Source organism: Chaetodon auriga, chromosome 20, assembly GCF_051107435.1.
Source record: "Chaetodon auriga isolate fChaAug3 chromosome 20, fChaAug3.hap1, whole genome shotgun sequence".
Classification (NCBI taxonomy): domain Eukaryota; kingdom Metazoa; phylum Chordata; class Actinopteri; order Chaetodontiformes; family Chaetodontidae; genus Chaetodon; species Chaetodon auriga.
The window spans coordinates 8010591-8038122 of NC_135093.1; the positions used below are offsets into that span (position 1 = coordinate 8010591).

The window sequence follows — 27532 nt, forward strand, 5'->3', positions numbered from 1 at the left end:
TTGTCAGATTAATTGCAACGAAAGCGATGAGAGTCCTGCATTAGGAAATTACCAGCAATTACGGAGAAAAGGCTCCCTGACTTTGAAGAAAACTGCACTGCATCAGAAATGGATAATTAAGCCAAACAAGGGCACAGTAAAGTCTAATGGAATTAATTTAGCTATGGACTTAATTAATGCTCTCACTGCACTTGGCAGTCTCTCTGCTGTACGGTTATTTAGAGACGGAGAGAGAGCATGTGCCGCAGATACACCAGAGACGTACACTTAATATCCTATATATGACCCACTTCAAACCACACTGCCTAATCCAATCTGTGACTGTCACGCCTCAAGCTACCTTTACAAGACTGCACGGGCAGATGCTTTGTAGTTTGCAGCAGTTTGTCGGAGATGTTTATGGTTAAACATGATGAAAAAATTCATCTTGAGGTCAGTTGACTGTTTTCTTATTTTTCTCAAGAACTGCAGAATGTTCTGAACTCGCCATGTAAAAGGATCTTCGTTTAGCCTTCAGACTGCATTAAGAAGGGGCTTCGTTGGTGTGGATGTATTGCAACCAAACCAAAAATGATCCTGGATGCCCAGTTTAAGCAACACATCAGTGGGTTTGAAGGTTTAACACGTGCCTTAACACAGCGCAGCGGCTGTTAAAACCATAAAACAAGATTTTACTGTCTGCAAAGTCACTGTGGACAATGACTTTCTTAATTTCTGTGTGTGTACATCAGACCTGCTGCTGAGCTAAAGCTGCAGCCTCAAGTGTCTCAAATATTTGTTGGAGGGAAAAGCACAATATTAGATCAAAAACACCTCGCTGCTCGTGTTGTCTGTGCAGCCCTGCACTGACCTCCATCACCGTACTTCTTCTTTTTTCACCTCCACCAGAAACAAGACTCTGCCACTCTGGACATGGAGCGAGCCAACAAGGAGATCGACATGCTGAGGAAGCAGTACGAGGCCATCTCTCAGGAGCTGAAGGAGGCCCTGCAAGAGGCCGAGGTAGCCAAGTGTCGACGCGACTGGGCCTTTCAGGAGAGGGACAAGATCGTGGCCGAGCGGGAGAGCATTCGGTAAGCAGCGGGTTCAAAAGTCTGCCTTCGTTATGTGGAAGTGGGTTAGATTTATGATGCATGTGAGTCGAGTGAAGACTGAAATAGATTTGTTTACATTTGTTGTGATGCCTTATGAAAACGTGTGCATCTGTCAGCACGCTGTGTGACAACCTGAGGCGAGAGAGGGACAGAGCTGTGAGCGATCTGGCAGATGCTCTGAGGAACCTGGATGACACGAGGAAACAAAAGAACGATGCTGCGCGGGAACTCAAAGAACTAAAGTGAGTCACTCCACTACAACTTCCTGCCATGCTTATACCGTCTTCTGCACTATTTTTAGGTTTAAATCTTGAATGTTATTCAGTAAGTTCCTACAAGAAGAGCGCAGTCTGTGCTCTTCTTGTTTTGGGATCCAAAAAGTAGATTTTTTTATACTGGATCTTTTGTGCCACCTGGTGGATGAGTTGTGTCACTGACCGAGCAAAGTTTAGATCTCCTCTAAAGGTGACTGTGCTCACTTAAGAGCTACACTTTCTGTGTTTCCTGCAGAGAAAAGATGGAAGACCAGTTAGAAAAGGAAGCGAGGTTTCGTCAGCTCATGGCTCACAGTTCACATGATTCAGCCATCGACACAGACTCGATGGAGTGGGAGACGGAAGTTGTAGAATTTGAGAAGCACAGAGTAAGAACCGCTTCTTAAATGTATCTTCAGTAATTCACTATTTGTTCTCTCAAACTGTAACTACATTGATTATGTTTTCTCTTCTTCAGGATATGGATTTGAAAGCTCTTGGGTTTGATATTGCTGAAGGGGTAAATGATCCTTATTTACCAGGAGATTGTGGCATATTTGTCAGTAAGGTGGATAAAGGAAGTATTGCTGAAGGAAGATTAAGGTAAATGTCTCGCTGCTTTGCCTCCTCACACATTTTCTTAGTCCTGGTCTTCATTTGAATTATATTAAATACTTTGTTTTGGAGAGTATGAAGTTTTAAGCCTTTCGATACTTCTTAAACCTCATTGTCCAGTCCTGCATTTTTATTCATGAATTTGAATTGAATTCATTGAGCTGTCACTCTGTTCTCTCTGTGCAGGGTGAACGATTGGTTGTTGAAAATTAATGACGTGGACCTGACCAATAAGGACAGGAAGCAGGTGATCAAAGCGGTGCTGAGCGGCGAGGGAGTGATCAATATGGTGGTTCGCAGAAGGAAGTCACTAGGAGGACGGATCATCACTCCGATCCAGATCAACCTGGCTGGACACAAAGGTCGGCTTCGAATAGGAAATCAGTGTTACCATTTAAATGCTGCTGTTAACATGCGACCAATGACATTCCAGCACACCAAATACAGTAGTTATTAATGTTAGTTAGTACTGCACATGCAATGATTAAAGGTTTAGTGGTGTACCTGATGATATATATATATTTGACAATTAACATAACATTTTAATACGATTTCTGGTTCTTTCTCTGTCCTACAGACAGTGGCATAGGACTGGAGAGTGGCGTGTTTGTAGCCACTTTGGCTCCAGGCAGTCCAGCTGCCAGGGACTGCGCTCTTACTGTTGGGGATAGACTGTTAGCTGTGAGTATGCTGCTCAGAATTTAAGTTTAGCTTACACTGAAAGAAATGATGCACATTTAATGCAGTGAAAGAGCTGTTTGGGCATAGAGTTTGGCTGCTAGTGCCCTCTGCTGTCCACTGATATATTGTGTTTGGCCCACTGGTCCAAAATATGCGCTCTATACTCATGCTCTGAAGGGCAGTTAATGTGCAGGAAACCTGTGCATGTTACGGTTTTATCCTATGAGGAAATGATGCAATGATACAGCTGCAGCATTGAATATCTTCTGGTAGTGTCAAAGTTTAAAAAGCAGTTATTTATTCCTCTCCACCATCTGTTTATCACGCTGTCCTTGGAGGCACGTTGTGGCTGCTGGCATTTGTCCTGACCTTGTGCTTTCCTCTGCTACAGATCAATGGAATTGCACTTGATAACAAGACGCTCTCTGAATGTGAGTCTCTGCTGAGGAACTGTCGTGATTCTCTCAGCATCTCCCTCATGAAGGTGAAGTCCTCAGGCCAGCAACACAACACAGAGACCACCACTGATCTAGTCCTGGACACTGTGACGTAAACTCAAACAATGAAGGCCTTTTAGAAAGACATGTAGAACAGACACAGAGACCTTTGAAAGCATCCCTGTTAAAGATGTAATGTTTTCTAAATCTGTGAGACTTGAGAGTTGTTGATTTCACCAGTGGTAGTAGTATTATTTCTCTCAAAGCTGAAACAAACAAATCAAAAACAGTAGAGTAACAGTGATTTGAAAGCATCTGTGACGCCACACTTGTAGCTACGCGTGGCTTGAGAACTTTTAATGCGAGGAACATGTCTGGCTTTTTGCATGTTGGAGGATTCTATGTTGTAATTTTGTGAATAAATATTGTATAATAAGTATTTGTTTACCTCTTTCCTCCACAGTTCCTCCCACAGAGCTGTTCTGGACAGAGTTTATTTGAAAGTTTGAGAGATACAGAAAAGATCTCCCGGCTCCAGTCCTGCGAGATCCACACCAGGAACTGCAGGAACTCCAAGCACAACTGCTCCACTCAAACGGACGTTTGCAGCTGTGACAGAGGGGACGAGGCGTGTAAGGATACGGGCGACTCTCTGGACAGCAGTGGCAGCAGTGCTCACTGCCACAACAAGCCTTTCTCCAACAGCTCCCTACACTCCCGCTCCCTTTCCTCCTCCCACAGTCCCTCAGAGCCCCACCCGGACTTCTGCTACAGGAGGCAGGACCTCCACCATCGCCCCTTCACCTTCACCCCTGTGCTCTCCGACTGCAGCTCGCCTCAGACCGCCGTGGAACGAGGGCAGAGCTCGCCAACGAAGCCCAGTGGAGGCACGTGGCCTAAAGTCATAGTGGGAGCTTCTATTCCCGAGTGCGCCCAGCTCTCCATCTACAAAAAAAACAAACAGAGGAAGTCCATCTTTGACGTGAATGCTTTCAGGAGGCCCGAGGCGCCAAAACTGGACTACATGTCTCTTTCTCAATTGCCCAAGCACTCGCCGCAGAGCTCCATATCTGAATCTGCTCAGACCCCTCCCACCCCGCCAACCAGGAGCGACTCATTCAGGTTCAAACATCGCCAGCAGAACAGCTCGGCGTCTGACTCCACCATCACCACCGGCACTCCCCCGGCCTCCCCGGCCCAAGCCACATGCCGACAGGACGACGGAGAGGCAGGGAACCAACTCTATTACACCGATGCTCCTCCAGGAGAGTCCAAGAGCGGCTCCAAGAAACCCGCTGAGGAGGAGGGGAGTCGACACCGGGTGGAGGAGCGGGGAAAGAGGAGGTACCGGCCGAAATCTGCACCCGCACTACGGAGAAATGTGACACCATTACACATCCCAGTTCCCATGCAGGTATGTGGGACACCGTCCTCATCCGGTCTGGCATTCTTTTCATTTATGTGTGTTTTAACAGTTTGCCGGCTGCAGCCTCAGTGTTATTAGCTGTTTCATTGCCTCTCACAGGTTCAGAGTTTCTCTAACGATGAGCACTCTCCAGAGCCGATGGACCTGCTACGTTTCTCTCCTATGCGAACCAATCGGTACAGCATGCAGTTTGCACCCCCCAGCTACAGCAGCATTGCAGCACGTAAGTCATCAAAATGACTTCGCCTGTTCGGTTTTGCTTTTTTTTTGGCGTGTTCTGATAAGTTGGTTGTCCATCAGCTTCTGAACGCAACATGCTTTGTGTATAAAAGGATGTTAAGAATCTCTAGTTTCTGTCGCTAGTATTATGACTTAAAGGGCCAGTCTGTGGGGTTTAGTGGCATCTAGTGGTGAGGTTGCAGATTGCCAGATTAGCCATATTCTCCCAATAGAACCCCCTAAATCTTAAACACTGGTCTTTACTCCTCAGTTCAGAGATACAGGTTATTTATTAGTAGTACTAATTATAGCCTTGATACATGCTAGAGTACATCAGTGTTTCTATTGAGGTGCAAGTTCTCAAGAGTTGGATTTCGCAACGAAACAGGAAAAGCATGCTCGGCTTTGTTTGTGTGAGATCATGTCATGTGACTGCACCTTTACTTCCCATCACTGTGTCTGTGTTGAGTCTGGTATGAACTCTTTCTGTGCGTGCTCCCGTAGACCCAGCACAGCGAGGTCTCGCCCCGTGTCCTGCTGTGACGGCCGTGATGAGAAACCCGGTCTACACCGCCTGGAGCCATGAGATCCAGAACAACAACAACTGTCCTCCAGCTCCCAGCTCAGGCGTCCACCCACATTCACACACAAGGTGCTAACATCTGCCAGTGTGTTCGTGTTTTTCTTTGTTCGCACTAATGGGGCCTTTCCACAGCAGACAATTTGACTTGTCATAATAGCACAGGTGTTACTAATGACATCAGCAATGGCTCTATTCTCTTCAAGTGTCCCATGACAGTGTCACAGAGAACCAACACACGCAACAGGAGGACCATGAAAATGAAGCGGCTAAATGGAATTCAGCCATCGTTAATAACAATATTTACACCTGTGCTTTTCCTACAATGACGTGTTAAAATAGTTTTAAGATATCTGACATTTGATTAATTTCATCAAGCGAAGTATAGAACATTTCATTGGTTCCTGCTTCCTCAAATTTGAGGTTTTGCTGCTGTTCTCTGTTCAATATCATTGTAAAATGAATGTCTTTGAGTTTTGGACAAAACAGGAAATTTGAAGACGTCACCAAGGGCTTTGGGAACTTGTGATGGGCATTTTTTAGATTTTATAGATTTGACTAATTGATACTGGAAGTAGTCGTTATTCGCTGCCTTAGTATTGTTTTTCCACATTCAGCACTGATTTAATAAACCCTGTGATGTATTTATTGCACAAAGCAGCAGTGTTTACCCTGCCCCAGATCTCACGAACAGATGGCATGTAGCAAATTATATCTTGCTCTGGGTTGAATAATTGACCGCCGGGGGACTTACTGAGGCCTTTTTACTCCACTTGTAGCCCCCAGCATCAAGGTCGCCTCAGTCTGGACCTCAGCCACAAGCGCACTGGAGACCTGACTGAGACGAGTTGCAGCCAACCACCTCACAGCACCAACTCCCTGCCCTCCAGCGCCAGAATGGGTATGTATGGAGTCCTAGTTTCAGGCAGATCTTAACTTATATAAGGTGTCCTTTCAATGATGTGATGATTTATTCTCTAACTTGTTGTAGGACATGTTTTTGTAGCAATGAACTGAGCATCACACCTCTGCTGCACCTCTGTTGTATTGGTGCAGTAGCAGAAATGTCAAAGATCGATGAAGATCGTTTCCCACAGTGTATAGACTCTGCAGTGAGTAGCAGACGCAAGCTGACTGCCCTTAAATTGGAGCTCCACCAATTTTACACATCAAAGTCTGTTTACAGGTCTGGCTACATGAGGCTGCACTCTGACGTAGCTCAGGAGATGACAGTGACTGATCGGCCACGTCCTGTATTATCATTGTAGTAATTCATCAGAGCATTGTATCACAATGTGTTAAAACAGCCTACCACCTTCCATAAGTAATATATTGGGGGAAACCGTGCATCTACATGGCTTGATAAGTACACAGCAAGAGAGGAAATGTGTTTTTTTTTTCCTTTGTATTTTTCTTCTTCAGTGAATTTTCTCTGTATGTGGCCCTTAGGCTCCTCCACTTTGCAGTTTAGGGCAGAGCGCATTAAGATCCCTCCAACTCGTTACCCCCGCTCCGCTGGATCTGACCGAGGTACGCCTGAGTTTGGCAGCTACATCGTCTGATAACGAGCGTCGCAGCGGTAAACAGCAAGTCTGAATTCATACCTTGCTCCTCTGCCACCCCAGGCTCCCTCTCACATTCGGAGTGCAGCAGCCCGACACCTCCAATGTCCCCTGTCAACCTGGAGACATCGTCTTTCACCAGCAGCCAATCGCAGAGCTCCATTTCCACCCAGCCCAGGATATCAGTCAGCCCCGCTCCAGTTGGTGACAGGAGGAAGGATGGGTAGGCCGGCCCCTCGTCCGGGTCATTATGCTGCCATCATTCAGCAGAGCGCGACATGTTTTCCACCATTTGTCTGTACTTCTGTCTGCTTCATTGTGATTAAGTGCTTGTAAAGCAGTAAACAAAGCTGTGAGCCCCCCATCTCTGCCTTCTAATGGGCCGAGTCTCCATCTATCATTTTATTCTCATCTCTTTCCTCCCTGCTGCTGTTCATTATAACCTGAAATCTTCCCTCTCTTTCCTCTCTCTGTCTCCTTCTCAGATTTGTCTCTTATAACACTTCCTCTGTCAGACTTCCACTGGCAGTTAAGCCCAAGTTCCTCTCTTTAAGAAGCTTGAGGTTTGTCCCGTGCTGCTTGTAGCTCTGCAAGACCGTTTGAGCACGGATCTCAAGACCTTCTGCGAACACACTGCAGATAGAAATGCTGTCATCGTCTTTTCTGTTGTTATTTATTCAGAATGCGGTCGAATTTTGTATATTGCATGACTTTGAGTTGCTTTCTGAGATGCACTTAGCACATCCCACGCAGCTGAAATGTCTTATTGACGAGGCTTTTTAACCTGAAGGCTAGCAGAAGCTTCACAGTACAGAGATCTTCATTACATTGCAGACAACAGCATCTCCTTTGAATCATATGAAGTTGGTCATTCAGTGTTGCATGTTGCATTCTGCCAGCAGTCTTCATGGCTTCCCACAAATGTCAGAACATTACAAAATGTTCTCCTTTGTCTCCCTGAAGGCCATACTTGGAGGAGCCACGCAATGTGACAGTACAGAAAGGAGCAGAACCACTGGGGATCTCCATTGTGAGTGGAGAGAACGGGGGAGTGTTTGTGTCCAAAGTGACAGCAGGCAGCATCGCACACCAAGCCCGTTTAGAGTACGGAGACCAACTCCTCGAGGTACAGCAGCCACCGGACTTCAGCTAAACATCTACTTATGTATCTGTTGATTATTTCTTTCTGTTTCTAATGAATGACTGCGTTTTCCAGTTCAACGGAATCAACCTTCGCAATGCCAACGAGCAGCAGGCGCGGCTGGTGATCGGGCAGCAGTGCGACACAGTCACCATTTTGGCTCAGTATAACCCTCACATGTTTCAGCTGGGAAACCACTCCCGTTCAGGGTAAGAGGGAGTGGAGGGAAGAACGCCACGGCAAGAACTTTCACAGATTGGTTTCATGAATTTCAGGACGTCAAGTCAACTGTTCTGGCATGAAAAGCCTGTCAGCACAGAGCCAGTGAAAGTTTTCAGTATTATGTGAGAAGATGAATGACGGGTATGCTGCTCTACAGACATCAGTTATATAACTGTCACATTTTGTAAATATTCATTACTGCCATTGTTTCTGAAACCTAACAAATAACTTTTAAGTAATTTAGAAGAGTTGGAAAGATTTTGACTCCACTCCTGTTGGTCTTAGTTCTCGCATGGAGTCCATCAGCAACCAGCCGACTCCCCTCGACAGCGGAGCCACGACCCCGGACAATCACTCCACCGTCGATACGCTGAGCGAGCAGGACGAGGGCACCATGACGCCGCCGTCCAAACAGACGACTCCTGCCACAAGCCCTCAGAACTCCTTCAGGTCGGACTTTAACATTTTCTGTTACTGCAACCAACAAATGCGAACTTCAGCAGGCATGATGGACAAATTCAAAGCTAAACTGTGTTTTTCTTCTCCAGGCTTCCTGGTTCAAGCACGCGGCGGGCTGCAGAGCCTCGTCTGGTGAGGCTGAAGAGGATCCAGGTGGAGCTGGGAGTCCAGATCTGTGGAGGAAACCTTTACGGCATCTTTGTGGAGAGTCTGGATGACGACAGCCCTGCTAAATGTCCTGATGGTCTGCTGCCTGGAGACTTGATACTGGAGGTACCTGCGATGTTTCGCAATCACTTAGATTAACTAAGAACTTCATGTGCAGAATAAACTTGACTTAGCCAGTTAGTGCTAACACTTTATAAGACCTGTGTGTGCCGAATGAATCACTTTCTCTTCCTCCTCTTTCTAAAATTCACCAATAACGAAGACATTTGATGACACAGAACATTTGATGACTAAACAGAATGAAAGCACTCTATAGTTAAACATTCAAAGTTCACATACAGCTCCATTTTAGCACATTTGGCTGCACATAGGCGAGTAAAGTACATCTTAAATCCTCTATATAACTGACGTTTTTTTGTGCGTTGTTTGCTTTTACTGGAAGCGATGAGTCATTCTGTGTTGGCAGCCGAGCTCAGCGTCCTTTTGTCAGCTGTGTAATTGATGTTTTCAAACAGTACAACGGCATCAGCATGAAGAACAAAACGAAAGAAGAGGCATACCTGGAAATGTTGAAGCCGGCAGAAACAATCACATTCAAGGTTCAGAACTGCGTGGACAACCTCGCTGCCATCAAAGAGTCCCGTGGAGATGGATTTTACATAAGGTACCCTGACTGTTCTTCAAACAGTCCAATTCAACTTCACATTTCAGTTCTGTCTCACGCAGCAGAACATGAAAACAGACGATGATGGAGATGTTAAGAGGCCTAACAAAACCGACATAAAGGAATCCTCACACTGAGTTTTGTGTTTTCTATGAAAGGTTGAATTTTAAACACAGAATCTGTGTTACAGACTCTTTACTCTTCTGTGAAGTTGTCTCTCAGTGTGTTGTGTCCTTGCTCAGAGGTCAGAGCAGTGCATTCATCATCGCGGCTTCATTCTTCTTCTCTTGTCAGAGCACTTTATGAGAGGGTGGCAGAGGTGGAGCAGGAACTGAGCTTTAACAAAGATGACATCCTGTATGTGGAAGACACGCTACCAAATGGCAACTTTGGCTACTGGATGGCCTGGCAACTCGACGAGAATGCACAGAAGCTGGGAAAAGGGCAGATTCCAAGTAAATACATGTGAGTCATCTAGTCCTTTGTAGCTATTTTCATGAATCTGAATTAACTCTTCCATATTCACCAAGCATCGATGTTAAAGAATGTAATTACAGTTCATATGAATGTGTCTCCTGAAGGATGGACCAGGAGTTCTACAGGAGACACAGCATGGCCGACATGAAAGACGACAACGGCACCAACAAGACTCTGTCTGCTGCCGCAAGGAGGTCCTTCTTCCGCCGGAGGCTGAAGCACAAACGCAGCGGATCCAAGGACGGGAAGGACGTGATGGCCCTGGATGCCATCAGCACCGATTCTTTACCCATCACAGAGGGTGAGAAATGGTCTACTGAGGCACCTTAATGAGGCAATGTGGATTTTGCGGCGGAAGTATCCAGATTGTTTATATAATGGCCACAGAGTCCCGCTTTCTAAAATTTTTAATGTTGGTAAAAGGAAAGAAGTATTTGCAGAAAGTTTCCAAAATAAAAGCACTCTTTGTAAATAAGAGTCAAAGTAAGTTTATGGTGTTCATACCAGCTGGAAAGTGACTTATTGAGCTGCTTTTTGGAGATTTTTATCCACAGCAGTGAACTGTATCTAAAAATTTCTCAATATATAAAGATGGTTGTCAGCTAAATCTTGTGGAGAAAAATACAAATGTTTGTCTGAATGTAAAAATCAAAAAATTCCAAAAATAATGCACTTTTCCCAAGTGCATCAGCACCCTCAAGTTTCAAGAATCTGGCCCGTGACTATATTGGAATATCTGGATGGGAATGCAAATGTTCTGTACGGTGACTTCAGATCAGTGGTAGTCAGATGTCAGGCAGCTCTCAGGTATGAAAGTGTGGTTAAATCAGGACGGTGCTATAAAAAGCATGCTGGCTCAACAGAGCCTCTCCCAGGATGCATGAATTCATAACTGTGGTTATTAAAGAGCAGCTGTGTCTCTATGCAGTCTTGTGTATTTTGAGTGTATTTCTGTATCTCCCGCTCAGACGGATTGAGCCTGATGTACCAGCGGGTTCAGAGGGTGGAGTGCTCTTCACCCAGACCAGTGCTGGTCCTGGGTCCATTAGTGGAGGCCAGTAAGGACATGCTGGTGAAGGAGACTCCTGCCAAGTTCTGCCGCTGTCTGCCTGGTGAGCTCATACACACAGAGCGAGTGTGTTATTACAGTTAATTTATTCATGAAGGACTTGTTTGCATCATTGGTGTCAGAGTGCAGAGATGGTTTTCACCAGGAGCTGCTCAGTTTATGAAATGAATGCAACAAGTAGAGGGAGCTGAACGTCAGCGTGAACATGTTTGGAAAGTTTTAAAAATCTGATTTCTTCTGCAGAGATTATGAAGGCATCTCAGCAGGCGATAGAGCGGGGAGTGAAGGACTGCGTGTTCATTGACTACAAGCGGAGGAGCGGCCATTTTGATGTGACCACTGTCGCGTCAATTAAAGAGATCACAGAGAAGGTAAATTCATCTCGCTGTGGGTAGAAGAAGATCTACAGCAGGATGTCTGTTGAGTTTGTGCACTGCTGCCTTTTTAACCTTGGAGATACGTCTGTTTAACAGAGAGATGCAGCGATCCACTTTTTGCAGTTCTGATCTGGTTCCAATACTTGAATTTGGATATCTGCTGATCTGCTGCTGCTGTTTCGTCTCCTCCTCCTCCTCCTCCTCCACCTTTGTCCCCTTCTTTTTCTTCTTCTCCTTCTCCTTTCTCTTCTTCTTCTTCTTCTTCTTCTTCTCCTTCTCCTTCTTCTTCTTCTTCTTCTTCTTCTCATTATTCTTAATCTTATTGTTGTTAGTATAATTATGTGTAAGGTTACACAGTTAACCAAACAGCACAGTCTTATTGAAAGAGCAAAAAATAGACAGAACTAAATTTCATTGAAATGTTTTCCAAAGCACTTTATTTGAACTGTAGGATAAGTAGGCCTCACAGCAATGTATGATCAGCTGCTAGTATAAGCAGATTTCTATATTTGAGTTCAAAAGTAATAACAGAATTTTGAAGAGTGCAATGGAAAATTGACAACTCCTCCAGTGAGCTGTGTAGAGAAATAAACATCTACACTATCAAAACATCAAATCCGTTGGCTGTATAAATGGACTGTGGAATCTGAGTCTGGGACATCAGTCCGATGTCTCATGAGTGAATTACGTCAGTATCAGCAGCTAATGCCGATATTGGATTGGATCCGTTCCAACTCTGATTTAACAGCACATCTGTGCATCAGTGTTCAGATGTAACGTTTGTCTTTAATTGCAAATGATGACATTATACAATGTGGCTGCGCTGCCAGCTCAACCTGAGTTCAGCAGTGTCACTGTTGGATGTTAATTATGCATCCAAAGCCTCTGCCAAGAACGAAAAACTAATGTAAGTCGTTTGGCATATTTTCTGCAACATTCTGCTTTGAATCATCCCTCATTCCTCATGCAGTCTTTTGCTGTCATTCTCTCTCATAGGACTGTCACTGTTTACTTGACATTGCCCCTCACGCCATCGAACGTCTTCACAGCGTTCACATCTACCCAATCGTCATATTCATTCGCTACAAAAATGCCAAGCAGATAAAGTGAGTAATCCCACGCCTTTTTTTTAAAAAAAGATGTTTGTTTCAGGTATTTTTTTTTTTTGTTGTTTTGTTTTTTATGGTTTCTTGCCTGAAAACATGTCAAGTGTATGTCAAGTGCGCTTTGTGATTTGGTGCCACCACTGTTTACCCATTTCAAGTTCAGATCCTTCCGACGACACACTGAGAAAGTCATTCTTTAGGCCCAAAATAATTTCAAAATATCAAATATTAATGCTCACAAGGCATCTGCATGCAGTGTCTGTAGATACAATTACCTGATCTTATTTTGCAATTAACTGATTAAATTCAGATATAATCAAAAATGTAGCTGCTGCACATGAAGCTTATTTGCAGATGTTTCCATCTTTACATGCTTTACCCATCAGGACGATGTTTTGGTCAGTAAAATAGATGTTAGCATGACTCAGGCCCACATTTCTCCAAAACAAATGCTCTCATCTGTGCTGGTGCAAATTCTCCCTCCAGGAAATCTAATTTTTCTCTTATAATTTTCCCCCCATTGAGGCAGATGCTCAGGAAATTGACATCTGCAAAAGTCTTGCTGCTTTCATAATCATATTCATCCTGCAGACACAACAAGAGTGCGATTGATCAACCTGATTTGATCACAGTGTCATTAGTTCAGAAACCACAGCCTGCTGCCTCCAGCCACCTGCCGGGGTTTTCATAGGATGATGGTGATATTTCAAAGATCCCTCTGCTTTTTCATTTGTAATCGCATGGGAAGATTAAATCTGCTGAATCCTCAGCATGGTACTTGATGCACAGGCACACGCACACAAATAAAGCCACACTCAGGTCTGGCAGAAACAGGCTTTCTCGGCCACACACGTACACACACCCACGGCCACAAATCTATGAAGCGGTGCAGCAGGCGAACATGGTGGAGATTGATTCCTGCTAAGCCTCCGCTGTCATCAGCTGAGTGCCAGCTGTCCAGGGAGAGCTCGCGGGGGCCTGTGGCTCCGCTTCGTGGCGTGGGTGGCTAAAACACTCGCTGACCCCACCCAACGCCGCGTTCATACAAAAAAAAAAAAAAACACACACCTCCCACTGCCTGCCTGCCGCAGCGACTGACAGAAGCTCAAGCTTTTTCAGGGTTTTTTTTTTTTTTATCCTCTGGGAGGCATCAGCAGACCAATATGTTGACTGCATACTGAGCGCCAGGCAGAGACGGGAGTGTGATTCTAGGTTAGGTCAGGGGCTCCCAGTGGATGAAGACTGAGGACTGACTAGTCACATGACTTCTTCTTAAGACTGTGTGCAGATACGGAGCGAACCAGTGGGCTGGAAGGGCTTGCAGTTGAGAGATGTCATAAAAGCTCTGCGTGGGTTTTTCTGTTAGTCTTGCTGTAGGTTTGATGATGGAAATTAGAGATTTTACGATACCAAAGTGTATGCATTAAAGTTTCCCTTTAATACAGTATGTCTTATTGCTTTAGTCCATCGTGGGTTACAATGTTATGAGTAGGATTTCTCAATGAATTTGCATAATTTTTGATTGAATAGTCATTACCATCTGGTTATTCTCAGTAGAAGTTCCATAAAATGTGCTTTTATTTATTTACATACCTAAAATCATGATGCATCTAAATACTATTTACTAAATACTATTAGTATTTTGATGCTTATACGGGCAATAGAAGTCTTGATTTTGAGTGCGCAGTCACATCCTACAGTTATACATTGCATTTGTTTCAGAGTGAGTTTTATCATCCTGTCCGGCTGGAATAAATCAACAGACGAATCAGATCAAAAGATCTCACATCAGCAATGGAAAGGGAGAGTAGAACAAGAGAGAAACCGACTGAGAAACAGAAATGATGTCGTCTGACTGATGTGGACATTCGGTGTCGTCTCAGAATCTGTTCTGAAGACCCTGCTTTGAAAAGTGATGTTTTAGCTTTGACTCGCTCTTGACTCCTTCCTCAAAGTGGTGTGGTGTCATGTGATGCATATGTGTGAGTGAAGTGTGAATTCGAAGTGTGCTGACGGGTGCTGATGTTGTGTCTTCAGAGAGCAGAAGGACCCTTTGTACCTGCGGGATAAACTCTCACAGAAACATTCCAAGGAGCAGTTTGAGGTGGCACAGAAAGTCGAGCAGGAGTACAGCCGCTTCTTCACAGGTTGGTGGAAATGACTGATTTTCTCTGTGATGATAGCGTGGATACAGGAGTTACATTAATAACTAGAATTATTTTGAGCTTATGGAGACATCAGGGCTCTGTAATGAACTGAAATGTGGATATGAAGCATCATTGCAGGGCCGAACGCCACAATACGTTTTTTTAACCCTAAACTCAGACCAATTAAAAATCAGTTCACAAAAAAAAAAAAGGAAACTTCTCACTTACCGCCAGTGGTTTTTATCCATGCAGATTGCAATAAGTCTTTGTAACATATCTTGACATGGTCCAGTTTAACCAGTATGAGTCTGTGACAGCACTCGAGGTCACTTCAGGTTTTTGGATCACAGTATCTAGAGTTAAACTTTCGCTATCTGGAACAGCAGCCAGTCTGAGACACCCAGCTGTCCAGCTGATTAATGACTCTATAAAAGGAGGCGATTTATGGGGAAGGGCTTTTGGAAATGAACACATACCGACACTGATCCCTTCTAACAGGGAGAGGTGGCCGGCCAACTTCTGCACACAAGCTGCGACGATGAGGACTGTAATTATCAGCAATTATAAATCTGAGTGTCTGGTGGTAGATGGCATGAGGTGGAGCTGGTCACACCCCTGCTGCACTGAAATAGTCTGGCTGCACAGTCCTGTTCGTCTATGAGAACATTTATAGCTCTGAAATGATTCGACGGGCGACAGAAAGTTGATCAGCAGGGATTTGATGCTTTTCTTGGAGTTTAAGTCCAAATACAATGAAGATGTTGGATTGGGTTCTGGGAACATGTGATGTGTGACTGTATTAATCAGTAAATGTTTTCCCATTTTTCAAGTAAAAACACTGTTGACGCATTTACCGACTTACACATTAAAGGGGAACTCCAATGATCGTATGCAACAAAGTCAGTTTACAGGTCTTGTGGAGAACCGCTGCACATTTGAGAAGAGTTGTTTAAAGTCTGACAAGCTGCCTCGAGTGATGTCACTTGAGCCGGTTGGTGCTGAAGACTACAAGATACAAACTGAATAACATCTGGCAGAGTGGAGTAAGAAAGAAGTGAGCTAACCAGACGTCTGTAGCCTGCTCCTAATCTCTGCCTGAGGCTAGCAGCTCAAAGCTACAGGAGCTGCTACTAGCATAACACACCCTAATCTCTCACTCAGTTCAGTTGCATCATGGGTATTGTAGGCACCAGGTTGTGACTAGCAGAATTGAAAAGACAGTATCCTTGGTTGTGACAGTTTATATGAAGGTACACATAATCACCATTAACTAATTACTTATTAGCATGCATATTAGTAGCATGTTAGCTCTTTATTAGCCATTAAGAAGTACCTGTGCCTTATTTTACACGACCATATTCTGCAACTACTAGACCATTAACCAGGAGTTTCCCCTCAATAACCTAATTATTGCGTATTGATGGTAAAAAAGGGAGTTGATGCCCCCCAAAATATCACTAGTTGCAGCTCTAGATGTTCATATACAAGAAGCAGCCAACTCTGATATAAATATTTAACACTCCTCATGTAAATACCCCACCCCACCCCACCCTCACTGTGTTGCAGGCGTTGTCCAGGGAGGCAGCGTCTCCTACATTTGCACTCAGATCATGACCATCGTGGAGCAGGAACAGAGTAAAGTACTGTGGATTCCAGACGGAGCGCCGTAGAAATGTCACCTCTCACCACATGTCACTCGGAAACATTGGGGAAGATGTGATTTTTATTTTTATTTTTTTGCTAACGGGACACAGAGTGAATCGGTACATCTCACCAGACCTCATGGTTAACTCCACGCCTTTCTCACGCATAGCAATATCAGCACTGATGATCGTGTAATATTCCCACTACAATAGTGATGTACTGTACTACAGATAGATTTGTTTACACTAGCATTTAATACTTGAATGTTTTATTTCCCCTCATATCTAGTAGCACTCCTTTAATCCCACTTCGTCCCATGAACTTGTCGGACCACAGGAAGTCTGCATCGATGCAAACTGAAGACTTTATTCTTGAAGTGAAGATAGAGTGGACCACCGCGTTCCCTTCTCTATATTTATACATATTTTCCTGTCATTTAATTTATCTAATCAAATCAAAGATGTTGGTTATGAACCTTTTGTTATACAAATGTAGTTGTGTAGTTAATAGGAAGGATGATATTTTCCAATTAATGTTTATTTATAGAGGAGAAATTGGGGCAAATTTGCTTCGTACCTTCACATTGTTTTGTTTTTTTTCATCATTTCACTGCTCAAAAATAATATTGTGCCAAGCTAAAAATATTTGCTAATCACCATCCACTGTTGGATTTATTAACACCACAACTTCTCTAATGAATCATGCGGCAGGTATGTTCGTTCAGCACGGTTTGTCCCAGTTTGTGTGTTCTACTGGTATTGCCAATACTCGTTCCTCTTTGTCAAGTGGATTTTTAAGAAGGGATGTTTTATTTCTGGTTCACGGTCGGCTGTCCACTTAACATTCACACACACCTCTTGGATTTTTCAGTAGATCGCGCTGGCAACATTTCATGTTCAAGTTGGATGAAATGCTGTAGGTCAGGTTTTCTCCTAATGAAGGTTAATATTTCTATAAAATATTAAAAACAGAGTACTGTTAATGGACTGCGAGTTGTTTGTGTTTTTCATTAAAGCAGAGGTTTACTCGTGTTCATTTGATGTGTTACCTTTTAGTTTTTGCAAGATGATTCACAAAGCAGGCTGATGTTTGCCTCGAGTTGGACCTCAACGATCAATGCGCTTTTTCTCCACTAGGGGGAGTAACCAGCCGCTGTAGGTGACAAACGGTAAGATGTCCTTTTATCACCTCATACCACATTATCATAGCTGCATATTCTAGAAAGAATACTCTTATTTATTGACTTGTTTAACAACTTTCCAGTGCATATGTGAACTGAACGTCTATGATGCTGCTTATTTTTATTGTAAGAGCTAAAATATGTTGTAGATGCAGCTGTCATGAAGTTCACATTTAAAAGGATTTGTGTTTATGAACTTTATGAAAACGCAGAAAAATGTTGCGTTTATTCTCTGCTACATCTTTAATAAATAAATGTTTACATGTATGTTTCCTGTAATATAAATCCAGTAATTTAGAGCAAATCGAAAAGCCGAACTTTAGCCTGTAATAAAGCAGATGAAACACTGCAGTTTGAGGAGGAGAAAAAGTCCGATTTTTGGATGTGATTCGTTATAAGAACTGAAGGTCTCCTCAGAATAGTTTCAAAGTAAGTTGGAATCATGAAAAATAGATGAAGCGGTCACTATAAATAACCAGACATCCAGATAAGCATCGACGTCTGCTATTGATGGCTCCTCCCCCGCTACCTGTAAATCTGCGATGCCATCTCCCAACAAATGGATGTGACAGGCGGCCGCCGGAGCCCGGAGAGCGAGAGCAGCTAAATCCTCCCCTCATTTCATGAAAGCGACGTATTTTTCTTTCCTCCAACGACGTCTCCTGAAGGGATATCGACTAAAACTGCGCGCTTTAAACGCGAGGAGCGCATTCAACAGTGCGCGCCGCGGAGCTGAAGCGGCGGAGCTGCGCCGCTCAACAAGGTGGAGCAGAGAGTGAATCCATCGGCTGAGGACAGCACGCCTCTGCACTTTAACTAACACTTCTATAGTTTTATCCGTCTGGAACATCGTGAGTTTTGGAGGAGTTTGCGAAAAAAAAACAGATTTTTTTTTTATTTATTTTACGCACAGATGAGAGGATGACGCGCAGTCCCCGCCATGAACGCGCATCGTGAGGCGCACCGCTGATATCTTGATTTCAAAGGAAGTTTTTCTTATCGTGCGCGGCTCTGCTGTAGACTCAACTTTTCCGTCCTCGCTCGGTGAAGCCAGATGAGAAGGCAGAGGAGCGGGAGGCGGTGGGCTTGACATGGCTGAGCCGCTGGGGCATCAGGGGGCGCTGGCTGGAACTCCCCAAAGCGCCTGAATCCCGGTTGAGTTGATTGTTTTTTGTGGGGGGGGTTGGGGGCTGGCAGGTGACCAGAAGCCGATCATGTCGAAAAACAGGGAGAAATTCAACCCGGACCCGTCCATCCTCATATCCAAGATGAATGTGATCATCCCGTTTTCGCCAGATGTGCCCTGTGACAGCAACGGCCAGCGGATGTGGTGGGCTTTCCTCGCCTCCTCCATGGTCACTTTCTTTGGGGGTCTCTTCATAATCCTCCTGTGGAGAACTCTCAAGTACCTGTGGACTGTGTGCTGCCACTGTAACGCCAAAAAGAAGGTACGATTTTCATAACCCTCCACCCCTCAGTGGAGTGACTTATTTATTACAGGGGCTTTGTATGACAGCCTGTGCGTGACAGCAGTGTGTCCAGCTAGATTTATGAAATGAGCTCCTAATTGAGGCCCCATCAGCAGAGACCACAGCGAATAATCAACTGTTGGCTTAATGTCACGTACAGTAACAGATTCCTGCAGACTAAAACTGCTTCACTCTTTGGCCCTATCCTGCTGAATGATGTGTTCAAAGTGCAGCTGACACTTGTTGGTGGACCATCTTCAATTTAAAAATGACCCAACACAAGCAGGTTATCACGATTATTTGTTGATATATGAATATATGTTGCCCACCCCTCTTTGCACAGCATGCATCATAGCAGATTAAAATGTATACCAGCATGATTTTAGCAAGTTTTTTTTAACCTCAGTTGTGCTTGCTGTGATGTCAGCAATGGAATATTTAAAGGCTTGACTCACCAAAATGATTAAACAACCAAAACTTGTATTTTCTCACCTAAAACTGCAACTGGTATCAAGTCATGCAGATAATTTAGCCTTTATTTGCTCATGTTTGGAGACATCTCCACTTCAGTACAATGGAGGTGAATGGAGTTTCATTAGTGCTGCTGGAAACAGTAAAAAAACACATAGAAGAAAATCAGCAGCTCGTCTTGTGAAAACTGCTCACAGCTTGTTCTGTGCATGAATCAGAGTGACGGACACTTTCAGGAAAGAAATGCTGCTGCTGTATCTTTCAAATGTTCCATTTTCCGCCCTTCTTTTGGGGTGGAGACACAATTTGTGTTGCAGCTTGGATGAACCCGCCCTTTAAGACTCTCAGGCGTAGACAGAAGCAGAGCTGATCTCAAACTTCAGGATTATAAAAGGCTGGAAAAGTGAGCTTCTTGCTTTTGAGACCAATGTTAAATCCAACTCCAAAAAAAAAAAAAATGCCACCCGTAGCTCAGTTCCCCTTCATTTATGTCCTCATCAGGCTGAGGTCGTCATTATTTGCTGCTTGCAGCCCTCCAGTGAACCGTGCAGCACCATCCCTCTGACACGTTTCCAAAAGTCAGGAATAGTTTTGGCTGCTCGGGACGCGCAGTCAGCTGCTGCCACATGGGCCGAACATTGCTGGATGTCCAACAGACATTCCCTTACCAGCGGTGTGTATCTGCAGCGTCTGTGTGGAGGTTAACACTCATGCCACAGTGTAATCCCCAGAAATCATTTTCATAACATTTAAGGCAGACTGCCACTAGATTTTCTGCTTCGCAGTTGTTACGACACCATCTGCCCGAGGCCGGCCGCAGCCCCGTGTTGGGAAAATAAAAAATCTTGCAGCGTTTCTGTCGCGTCCATCAGGCTCTGTTTAGCCGCCTCTTAAAGTTTGTATCCTTCCCAGCATGCTAAAGGACAAATATGACTGATCCAGCTGCCAGAGATGGAGCTGTTTATCTTTCTGCCTAATGTATGTGCGTTCTTCTCTCAGACAGGCGAGGTGGAAGAGGAGAAATGGCAAAGGCTGCATGCAGGGTGGTGCTGACCTTTCTGAAGGGAGATGTCTGTATCATTTCCACGCTTTGGCTGGAGCTGCAACTAATGATTGCATTCATCAGCGATTCATGTGCTGATATGTTTTTGGTTTTTTTTTCGTTAAATCTCTTAGGCTTTAAAATGTCCAGTGAGCCTGAGGTTCAGAATCCAAAGATATATGAGTTATGATGATATATAGCGAAGGTGGAAGCAGCACATTTGAGAATATTTCTGCTTGATAAATGACTTAAACCTCAGCTCTAGTTACAATATTTAAAAGAATCCATGGGCTTGCATCAGAGTTTTATTTATAGGTGTGCAGAATTGCAACAGAAATACATCTGTGAAAATGAGATCAGGATGAGGTTGTTCTTTTCAGAGTCCACAGTCAAACACTGCTCATGTGTGAATACAAGAGCGCAGTCGGATTTTGTGTTTTTCTTCACATTTTGCCGAGCGAGGCTGGTGAGCTCCACCAACCTGTTGTGCCGCTCTGTGGGAGTCAGCCAGAGACGGGTCATCCTTTCACTTTCAATCTTCCCCTCGCTGCCTTTTGCTCTTCTCGCATTCATTTCGTAACTCCTGCCCTGTCTTCTTCTCACCCTCTTTTTCTAATCCAACAAACCAACCTTCCTCCGAAGTGTCAGAAATGCAGTGTCAGGCGCATACGGTATGTGCCATATGAATCAGTGTTTTTGTTGCTAAGCAACTAGCAAGCAAAGGATTTCATTATAAGAGTAAATCTCTCTCCGTTATGCAGTTGTCTAGGCTGTGAGATGTGGCAGGTTGTGTTGGAGGAACACCTCCCCACCCCCTCCCAGTCTGTGCATGTCATTAGCAGCTCAAACATGGAGCTTTCAGTGCATTGTTCATAGATGGGAGTTGATAATCCGTTTCCTCCTTTTCTGATTTTCACTCTGTGTTCGCCTCCGTGAGGCCTTCGCTGCCCCCTTCTCCTCTGTTCTGACAGCTCTCTGAAACTGAGCCTCCGTCTAAGCGGCTCTGCCTTCCCCGTCTGATGGTAATCGATGAAACGTGTCGTTTGTGCCGTTCTGATGAATGACGGCTATTATCTGTCTGGGAGGAAGAAAGACGGTGTTCACTGTAAATGGCACTGCACTCACGATGGCAGGATGACGAGCCGCAGCAGATTCTCAGTCATTTTTCGGCCTCACAGTTACCAAGTTTCAGCCGAGGAATGTGTTTGTCTGTGTGACACCACTTATGCAACATGGGACCTCTGCCCAAAAGCAGATGCATCAATGGCCAGTGTGTAGTGTACTGAAAGAGGCTCCTGTCCGCTCTGTATTTTTAGACACCAGCGGCGGGGTTGTAGGGATGGCGAGGTCATCCGGTTGACCGCTTTGATCCAAATTTTTGGATGGATTGCCATGAAATTTGGTATGAACATTCAACAGGTTGATATTTGCAGTTTTGAGCGAAATATCTTAACAACTATTGGATGGATTGCCATGAAATTTGCAAGATATTCATGATGTAGTCATGTAGTAATTTTCATTGATTATTTACGTTTATGCACACGTTATGTCATTTGTGAGCGTGTGTTTGGGTGTACATGCACAGCACAGTCAGCGTCAGGTGCATCTTCTGGCTCTGACTCAGTGTCCTCAGATGTGTCAGGTGCATGGGGTGGGTGGGGGCTGGGGTGAAGGGGGGTGATCGGGGCATTCAGATGGAGAGTCGCTCTCATGGTGCTTTTAAGTGCCGTCTGAAATATTGTAATTATGAGACGAGTGCTCATGATCGAACAGTGGTAATTACGAGTCAGAAAGTTGGAATAGCTGAGTGGCACTTTGCTGTTGTCTCTCTTTCGCTTTCTCCTACAAAGAGACACACACACAAACACACACACACACGCACACACACACACACACACAATGCCAGCAAGTCAAGCAGTGAATGTTAATGCAACACAACATCAACTACAACAGCTATCATAAATTATTTTTACAGTTCTTGCTCACGATTTCTGAAGCACAGACTGAAAAGATACAATTGCCTGATTTGGTTAGCCTCCATTTCTTTTTATCTGTAGCCGGGGGCCCTTGAACACATCACGTGTTGTACTTCAGTATGAACTCATAAGAAGAAGCGCTTGAAGGGAGCATCATTTATTCAACGTGCAGGCCCTCGGTCCTTTTACAATGGTCTCATTCAGCTCGTCAGTCCTCTTCGTGAAGAAATCACATATATGCCTTGTAATGTCGTTTTAATTGGCTGTGTAATTAGTTAGGCAAGTATTAGCTGCTCACGTTGCATAATATAAGCAGCATGCTGCAGCTTGGCCGTCAAAGCACCATCTGGGATCCAACAGGTCTCAGATTAACACAAACGACGGTGCCAGGGCCTGCTGCTTTTTGTCAGTCAGAGAGACAAGAGATGCACTTGATGATGTTTCGTAGAAAATGTTTTTTATATTTGTGCAATGAAAATCCAACTTACTTAGTAGGAAAGAAGGAAAAGTTGCACCAGTGGATTGTGCATATAGTCCTATGTTCCCTGTTTTTCACTTTTTTTTCTTTCTTGATGCATAAACTTTTCGACTATGTCAGATAGTTTGTGATAATGTTCATCCACAGGTGAGTCATTCATTAACAGCAAGCACTACTCAGGTCGAGTTTTAGCCTCTGATTCCACCGAACGTTCATGTTCGAGCTGGATGTAGCTGCAGACTGGAGCCTCGGTTTCTGTGCTCTTTGACATTAGCAAAATAATTATGTTCACTCATTCAGTGAGTTATTGATTTGAGAGACTCGGGGCCAAGTGCCGTATGTGATACCGTCTTTCTTCGCACAGCCGAGGGGCCATAGATCAACTATGAGATGCGGATATTTCAGGAAGTTTTCCCTCCTCGGAAAATGTCTTGGTTTATTTTTAATGTGATTTATATTAATATATTCTTAAATAATTCATTCACTTGTGCAGAGATTGTGTCACGGCCCACATGTTCTATTCTCGTTTAATGCACTCGCCCCTTGAGAAATGATCATGGTGGATCCTGAGAATAGGCTAACAGTGGTGATCAATGACCTCTGGTGGCAGGAGGACTCAGACGAGATAGTGAAACCTAAATTTGGAGGCTCGGACTATTGATCAAAGTGACAAAGAGGAGATGTGCGGCTGCCCGAGTGGGTGTAATGACTACATGTACTTTTCTCGTGTCCGTCGCTATTAAAAATGCACCCCATCCATTTTCATTTCATTAAAATAAAGTCTAGCGGAGGATTGTTTAACATGTTGATGATGAAGAAGATGTGAAGATGACTAAAACTACTTTTACAAAAGTAATCACTTCCAAAGTACACATTGATTATAAGCATACAGCATTTTTCACGTGGGCAGAAATGAGCTTTTAAATGTCAAAAACGCAGCTCTCCATCTTCACATTGAAGGTATCTTCCTGCATGTGACCTTAAGATGAAATCAGCCGGCTGACCCTTTTTAAAAAATAATTGGACAGAGGCATGTCATGAATCACAAATGATTAATCTTTGAACTCTGCCTTTACTGGCATTAAAAATCTCGTGGCCACTGTGTTTTCAGGGTACACGTTCAGATTTGGTCATTAAAGTGCTCGGGGATAACAGCGTGGTGCCAATTAAGCCTACTTAGCGGCGATCACTTCGCTCAACACTGCCTGTGTCCCCTCATTCATTAAAACAGGGAAGCACAGCGTCAGATAAATACATCGGGTCAAGTGATTCATAGAGTTTAGACAGAGGACACGTCATGTGAATTGTGGCATAATTGCAACGTGTTTTGGAAATGATGTACTTGCTTTATTTTGGTCGTCAGACTTTGAGCAGACAAAGTTTGTAGAGACAAACGGCTTCGTACTCTGAACTGTTTTCACTTTGGGAAAAAACAGCCAATCAGAGGACACCAGGAACACCTCTGTAAGATCGATGAGCTCTTTAGATATAAAAACTGCGCCTTGACAAGGAACAATAAATTCCACGCAGCATTGCTCACAAGCTAACGATGGATTGAAGCTACCTATCGTCGTTCTCTTTGGAAGTTGTTTTGTATTCGTGCTTCAAAGTACTTCCGTGTTTTATTACTGCACTTGCGTACATTTGGGGGAATTGTAAGAATTACATAGACTAAAAAAACGAGCGGACAGAATTGAAGCAGCAGCGGCTGAGAGATAGCTTCATGTTTAGTCCTTATTAATCTGGGTCAAGCTCCAAAAACCACTGGATCCTACAATTCCCATAATGCAACTGGATAGCATCTTTCATTAGAGTCCTTCTCCCTGTTAAGAAGACTAATCATTTAAACTCTGTGCCCCCAATTTATGACTCAGGTTTTTTTTGTTAAACATTTGAAGGCTCAAGCCTGAATCAAGATAACAAAGATGACATCATTCTGGCATCATTAGGGCTATTTTCTCTGACTTTAGAGCCACAGAAGAAAATAGGAACATTTCAGTTCTGAGTAATGACCTCTGCCAACCATGTGTAATCAGTAGGAGAACTGCCTGGTATAAATGTCTGTTTTTAGGACTTTTCAGCCTTATTGTCCAGTTTAAAGCATTTGCATTTGCATTATTTATTAAATTTTTAACAATGTTAATCGATTACAATTCAAAATGAACCTTCCCAGCGCTGGTCACCATGCCTGGGCCACAGTGCCTGTTGGATGTTTGAACAGCTTCTTCTTGGCTCTTCCTGTCAGTTGACTGCAGTGAATCCAGAGGCCTATGCTCAGTTTAACACTCATCACCAGGCTGCAAACAGCATGTTCTTTTCGCTTTCAGTCTCAAAGCCACAGTCTGATCCACTCACCCTGATCTCCGTAAGGGGATTCAAAAGCCAGATTTAACTTAGATTTCCCCAGTGGCTCTGTTTCAAGTCTGATAAGTTTCTTCTTTTATTAAATAAATGATGTAACCTTGGAAAGACTTCGTGGTTTGGGTCACAGTGTAGAATAATTGCTGCAAAAGTGTCTGTTTACTCCTTTTATTACAGCAAAGCATACTCCACTCTACACAAATTAAAACTCCGCTGAGGGCAGCTCACAAATAAACGCTGCCTGAGAGCAGCTGATACCTGTTGCCTCTCCTTTCTGAACTGCACTCTCACAGAATTTTCCGTTGCTGTGTCTCGTTGGCTGCATTAGCCACTAAGTGAACTGGACATGTTATTATACTGTGTTATCAGGTTAGTGCTGCGGGGCTCTGGACCGGCTGTAGGAAGTGTAATATGGTCTGCTGGTGGTCTGCTTGTCTCTGATTAATGTCTCTGAACATGATTGAATTTCGTAGTGCAGCCGGCTATTTAGTAATAATAATGGAGATGGTTGAAATGTGTGGCGTGTGGGTGGGCACCATTATGGAATACCATGCTGAAAAACCATTTTTGTATTAAAAGGTGTGAAATTAAGAAGTCATTTTACATAAGCAATGCTCTGCAGAGTTTTGAACTACTTATTTTCTGAGACTTCTGAACCTTTCACTGCACCACAGTTATCTACTGGCACATATGTTAAGTTAATCAAGATTGTTATTGTTTTTTGGCTCGTGTTGTTGGAATAATCAGAATAATACAGTCAAGTGAAATCCGAAGAAAGGGGACATTGTGGGGTGTCGACACTCTCTCATACTGATGAGTAATGTTAGTTTGTGTTAGTAGGGTCGCACCTTTCTCTAAACTATGCTAATGATTGCTTTCGGTATTTCAGGAAATGTGTACGAACTCATGTTCAGCTGATGGCATTTTCACTGCTTTCTGACAAGTTTGCAATTTTATTTTTGATGCTTTCAAACGTTACTGCAAACATGGCTATATTTTGGGAGCACAGTTTTAAATGCAGGACCTTTATTTTTCATTTCTAATTTGAATTGCGTCTTTCTAAGTCAGCTGGTGAACTATATTTTGGCAACAAATCCCATTAAAAGACAAAAACCAACAATAAACAATTCCATTGCTGTCAAAAAACTATTAAAGCATAAAGTTGTTTTCTTTCTAGATTTTTGTTAAGGTCAACAAATCAATAAAAACACCAAAACCAACATTGCAGTAGATCATCTCTCGTTCATTCTGGACTTTCCTTCTCTGTCCGTGGCGCTCAGCCCCATTGGTTAATTATGAAGATATAAATCTTCACAAATGGCTCACAAATGTAAAGCTTCATTTCTAAAAAAAAAAAAAAAAAAAAAAAAAAAAAGACTCAGCAGTTTCCTAAAACAGCTGACCACTGCAGTTTGTAGCAAAGGGTGTGTATTTGACGGGGACAGTGGCAGATTAATACGCAATTGATGCTTTCTTGGGTATTTACAGCGGCAGGAAGACGTATGTGGGGTTGAGTCATCACAATGAAGGAACATGCCAGTGCAACAATGACTACATTTACATGCGCAGTAATATTCCACTATTATTAAAAATATGTATTTGACACGGGTCAGGTTAACAGCATATTCCGGTTGGGTTTTCTGAATCAGTCATATCAGGATTTGGCTACACAGACTTGTTAGTGGGATCAATTCAGTGTTGGTTTTGGGAAGACAGAGTATCACAAGACCAATTCTCTAAAAGCGCATAAAGGAGCCACACTGTTGCACTGCATGACATGTGCTGTTCATCACAATGAACATGGCCGCTGTCGTTTATTTTTGTATACATCCTGCTGCCATAAATACTAGTGCGCCAAATTCACCGCTAAAAATAGTCCGAAACAGAAGTGCAATTTACTCCTGCTTGAGTAACATTTGCTAAAAATTACAGTACCCAACTGTTGAGCTGTTTGGACAGATTCAGTGGAGACCAATACGTTTGGGTTTGAGCACTTAGGAAGTCAGAAGTATTGTTACCCACACTAATGCACAGATCTTTGTTTTTTCATGGGAATGTCGCCAATGACAAAAATACAGATTATCACCAGCCTCGCTCTTAACTTAAGGATTTAAGTTATTTATTTTCCCACCCTCCATCCTAAACCAGACTGCTGGCAAACAGCTGCCCTTGTTGTCTAATCACAACTGTTCACCCTGTGGTTGTATGTTGCA

At 43.6% G+C, this 27532-nt stretch overlaps 2 protein-coding genes across 17 annotated transcripts in view; both read left to right on the forward strand.

Moving 5' to 3' along the window:
• The window catches only part of LOC143338851 (disks large homolog 5-like), a 30200-nt gene extending 12871 nt beyond the window's left edge, over window positions 1-17329 (forward strand). For 4 of the 7 annotated variants that reach the window (XM_076759667.1, XM_076759669.1, XM_076759666.1 and 1 more), the window contains 26 exons: window positions 889-1073; window positions 1211-1336; window positions 1605-1737; window positions 1827-1951; window positions 2150-2325; window positions 2541-2644; window positions 3036-3128; window positions 3545-4495; window positions 4607-4730; window positions 5231-5378; window positions 6086-6207; window positions 6756-6836; window positions 6932-7091; window positions 7354-7431; window positions 7832-7994; window positions 8085-8218; window positions 8517-8681; window positions 8780-8963; window positions 9374-9522; window positions 9817-9987; window positions 10104-10300; window positions 10968-11111; window positions 11312-11439; window positions 12442-12551; window positions 14589-14698; window positions 16265-17329. In XM_076759667.1, the coding sequence (XP_076615782.1) occupies window positions 889-1073; window positions 1211-1336; window positions 1605-1737; window positions 1827-1951; window positions 2150-2325; window positions 2541-2644; window positions 3036-3128; window positions 3545-4495; window positions 4607-4730; window positions 5231-5378; window positions 6086-6207; window positions 6756-6836; window positions 6932-7091; window positions 7354-7431; window positions 7832-7994; window positions 8085-8218; window positions 8517-8681; window positions 8780-8963; window positions 9374-9522; window positions 9817-9987; window positions 10104-10300; window positions 10968-11111; window positions 11312-11439; window positions 12442-12551; window positions 14589-14698; window positions 16265-16368 (4365 nt within the window). In that variant the 3' untranslated portion in view covers window positions 16369-17329. The remainder of the gene's footprint in view (window positions 1-888; window positions 1074-1210; window positions 1337-1604; window positions 1738-1826; window positions 1952-2149; window positions 2326-2540; window positions 2645-3035; window positions 3129-3544; window positions 4496-4606; window positions 4731-5230; window positions 5379-6085; window positions 6208-6755; window positions 6837-6931; window positions 7092-7353; window positions 7432-7831; window positions 7995-8084; window positions 8219-8516; window positions 8682-8779; window positions 8964-9373; window positions 9523-9816; window positions 9988-10103; window positions 10301-10967; window positions 11112-11311; window positions 11440-12441; window positions 12552-14588; window positions 14699-16264) is intronic. The other 3 variants (XM_076759672.1, XM_076759670.1, XM_076759673.1) reach the window with 1 other exon arrangement.
• Window positions 17330-18049: 720 nt separating this feature from the next.
• LOC143338852 (calcium-activated potassium channel subunit alpha-1a) overlaps window positions 18050-27532 on the forward strand; it is an 80072-nt gene continuing 70589 nt past the window's right edge. For all 10 annotated transcript variants that reach the window (XM_076759674.1, XM_076759675.1, XM_076759680.1 and 7 more), the window contains exon 1: window positions 18050-18970. In XM_076759674.1, the coding sequence (XP_076615789.1) occupies window positions 18737-18970 (234 nt within the window). In that variant the 5' untranslated portion in view covers window positions 18050-18736. The remainder of the gene's footprint in view (window positions 18971-27532) is intronic.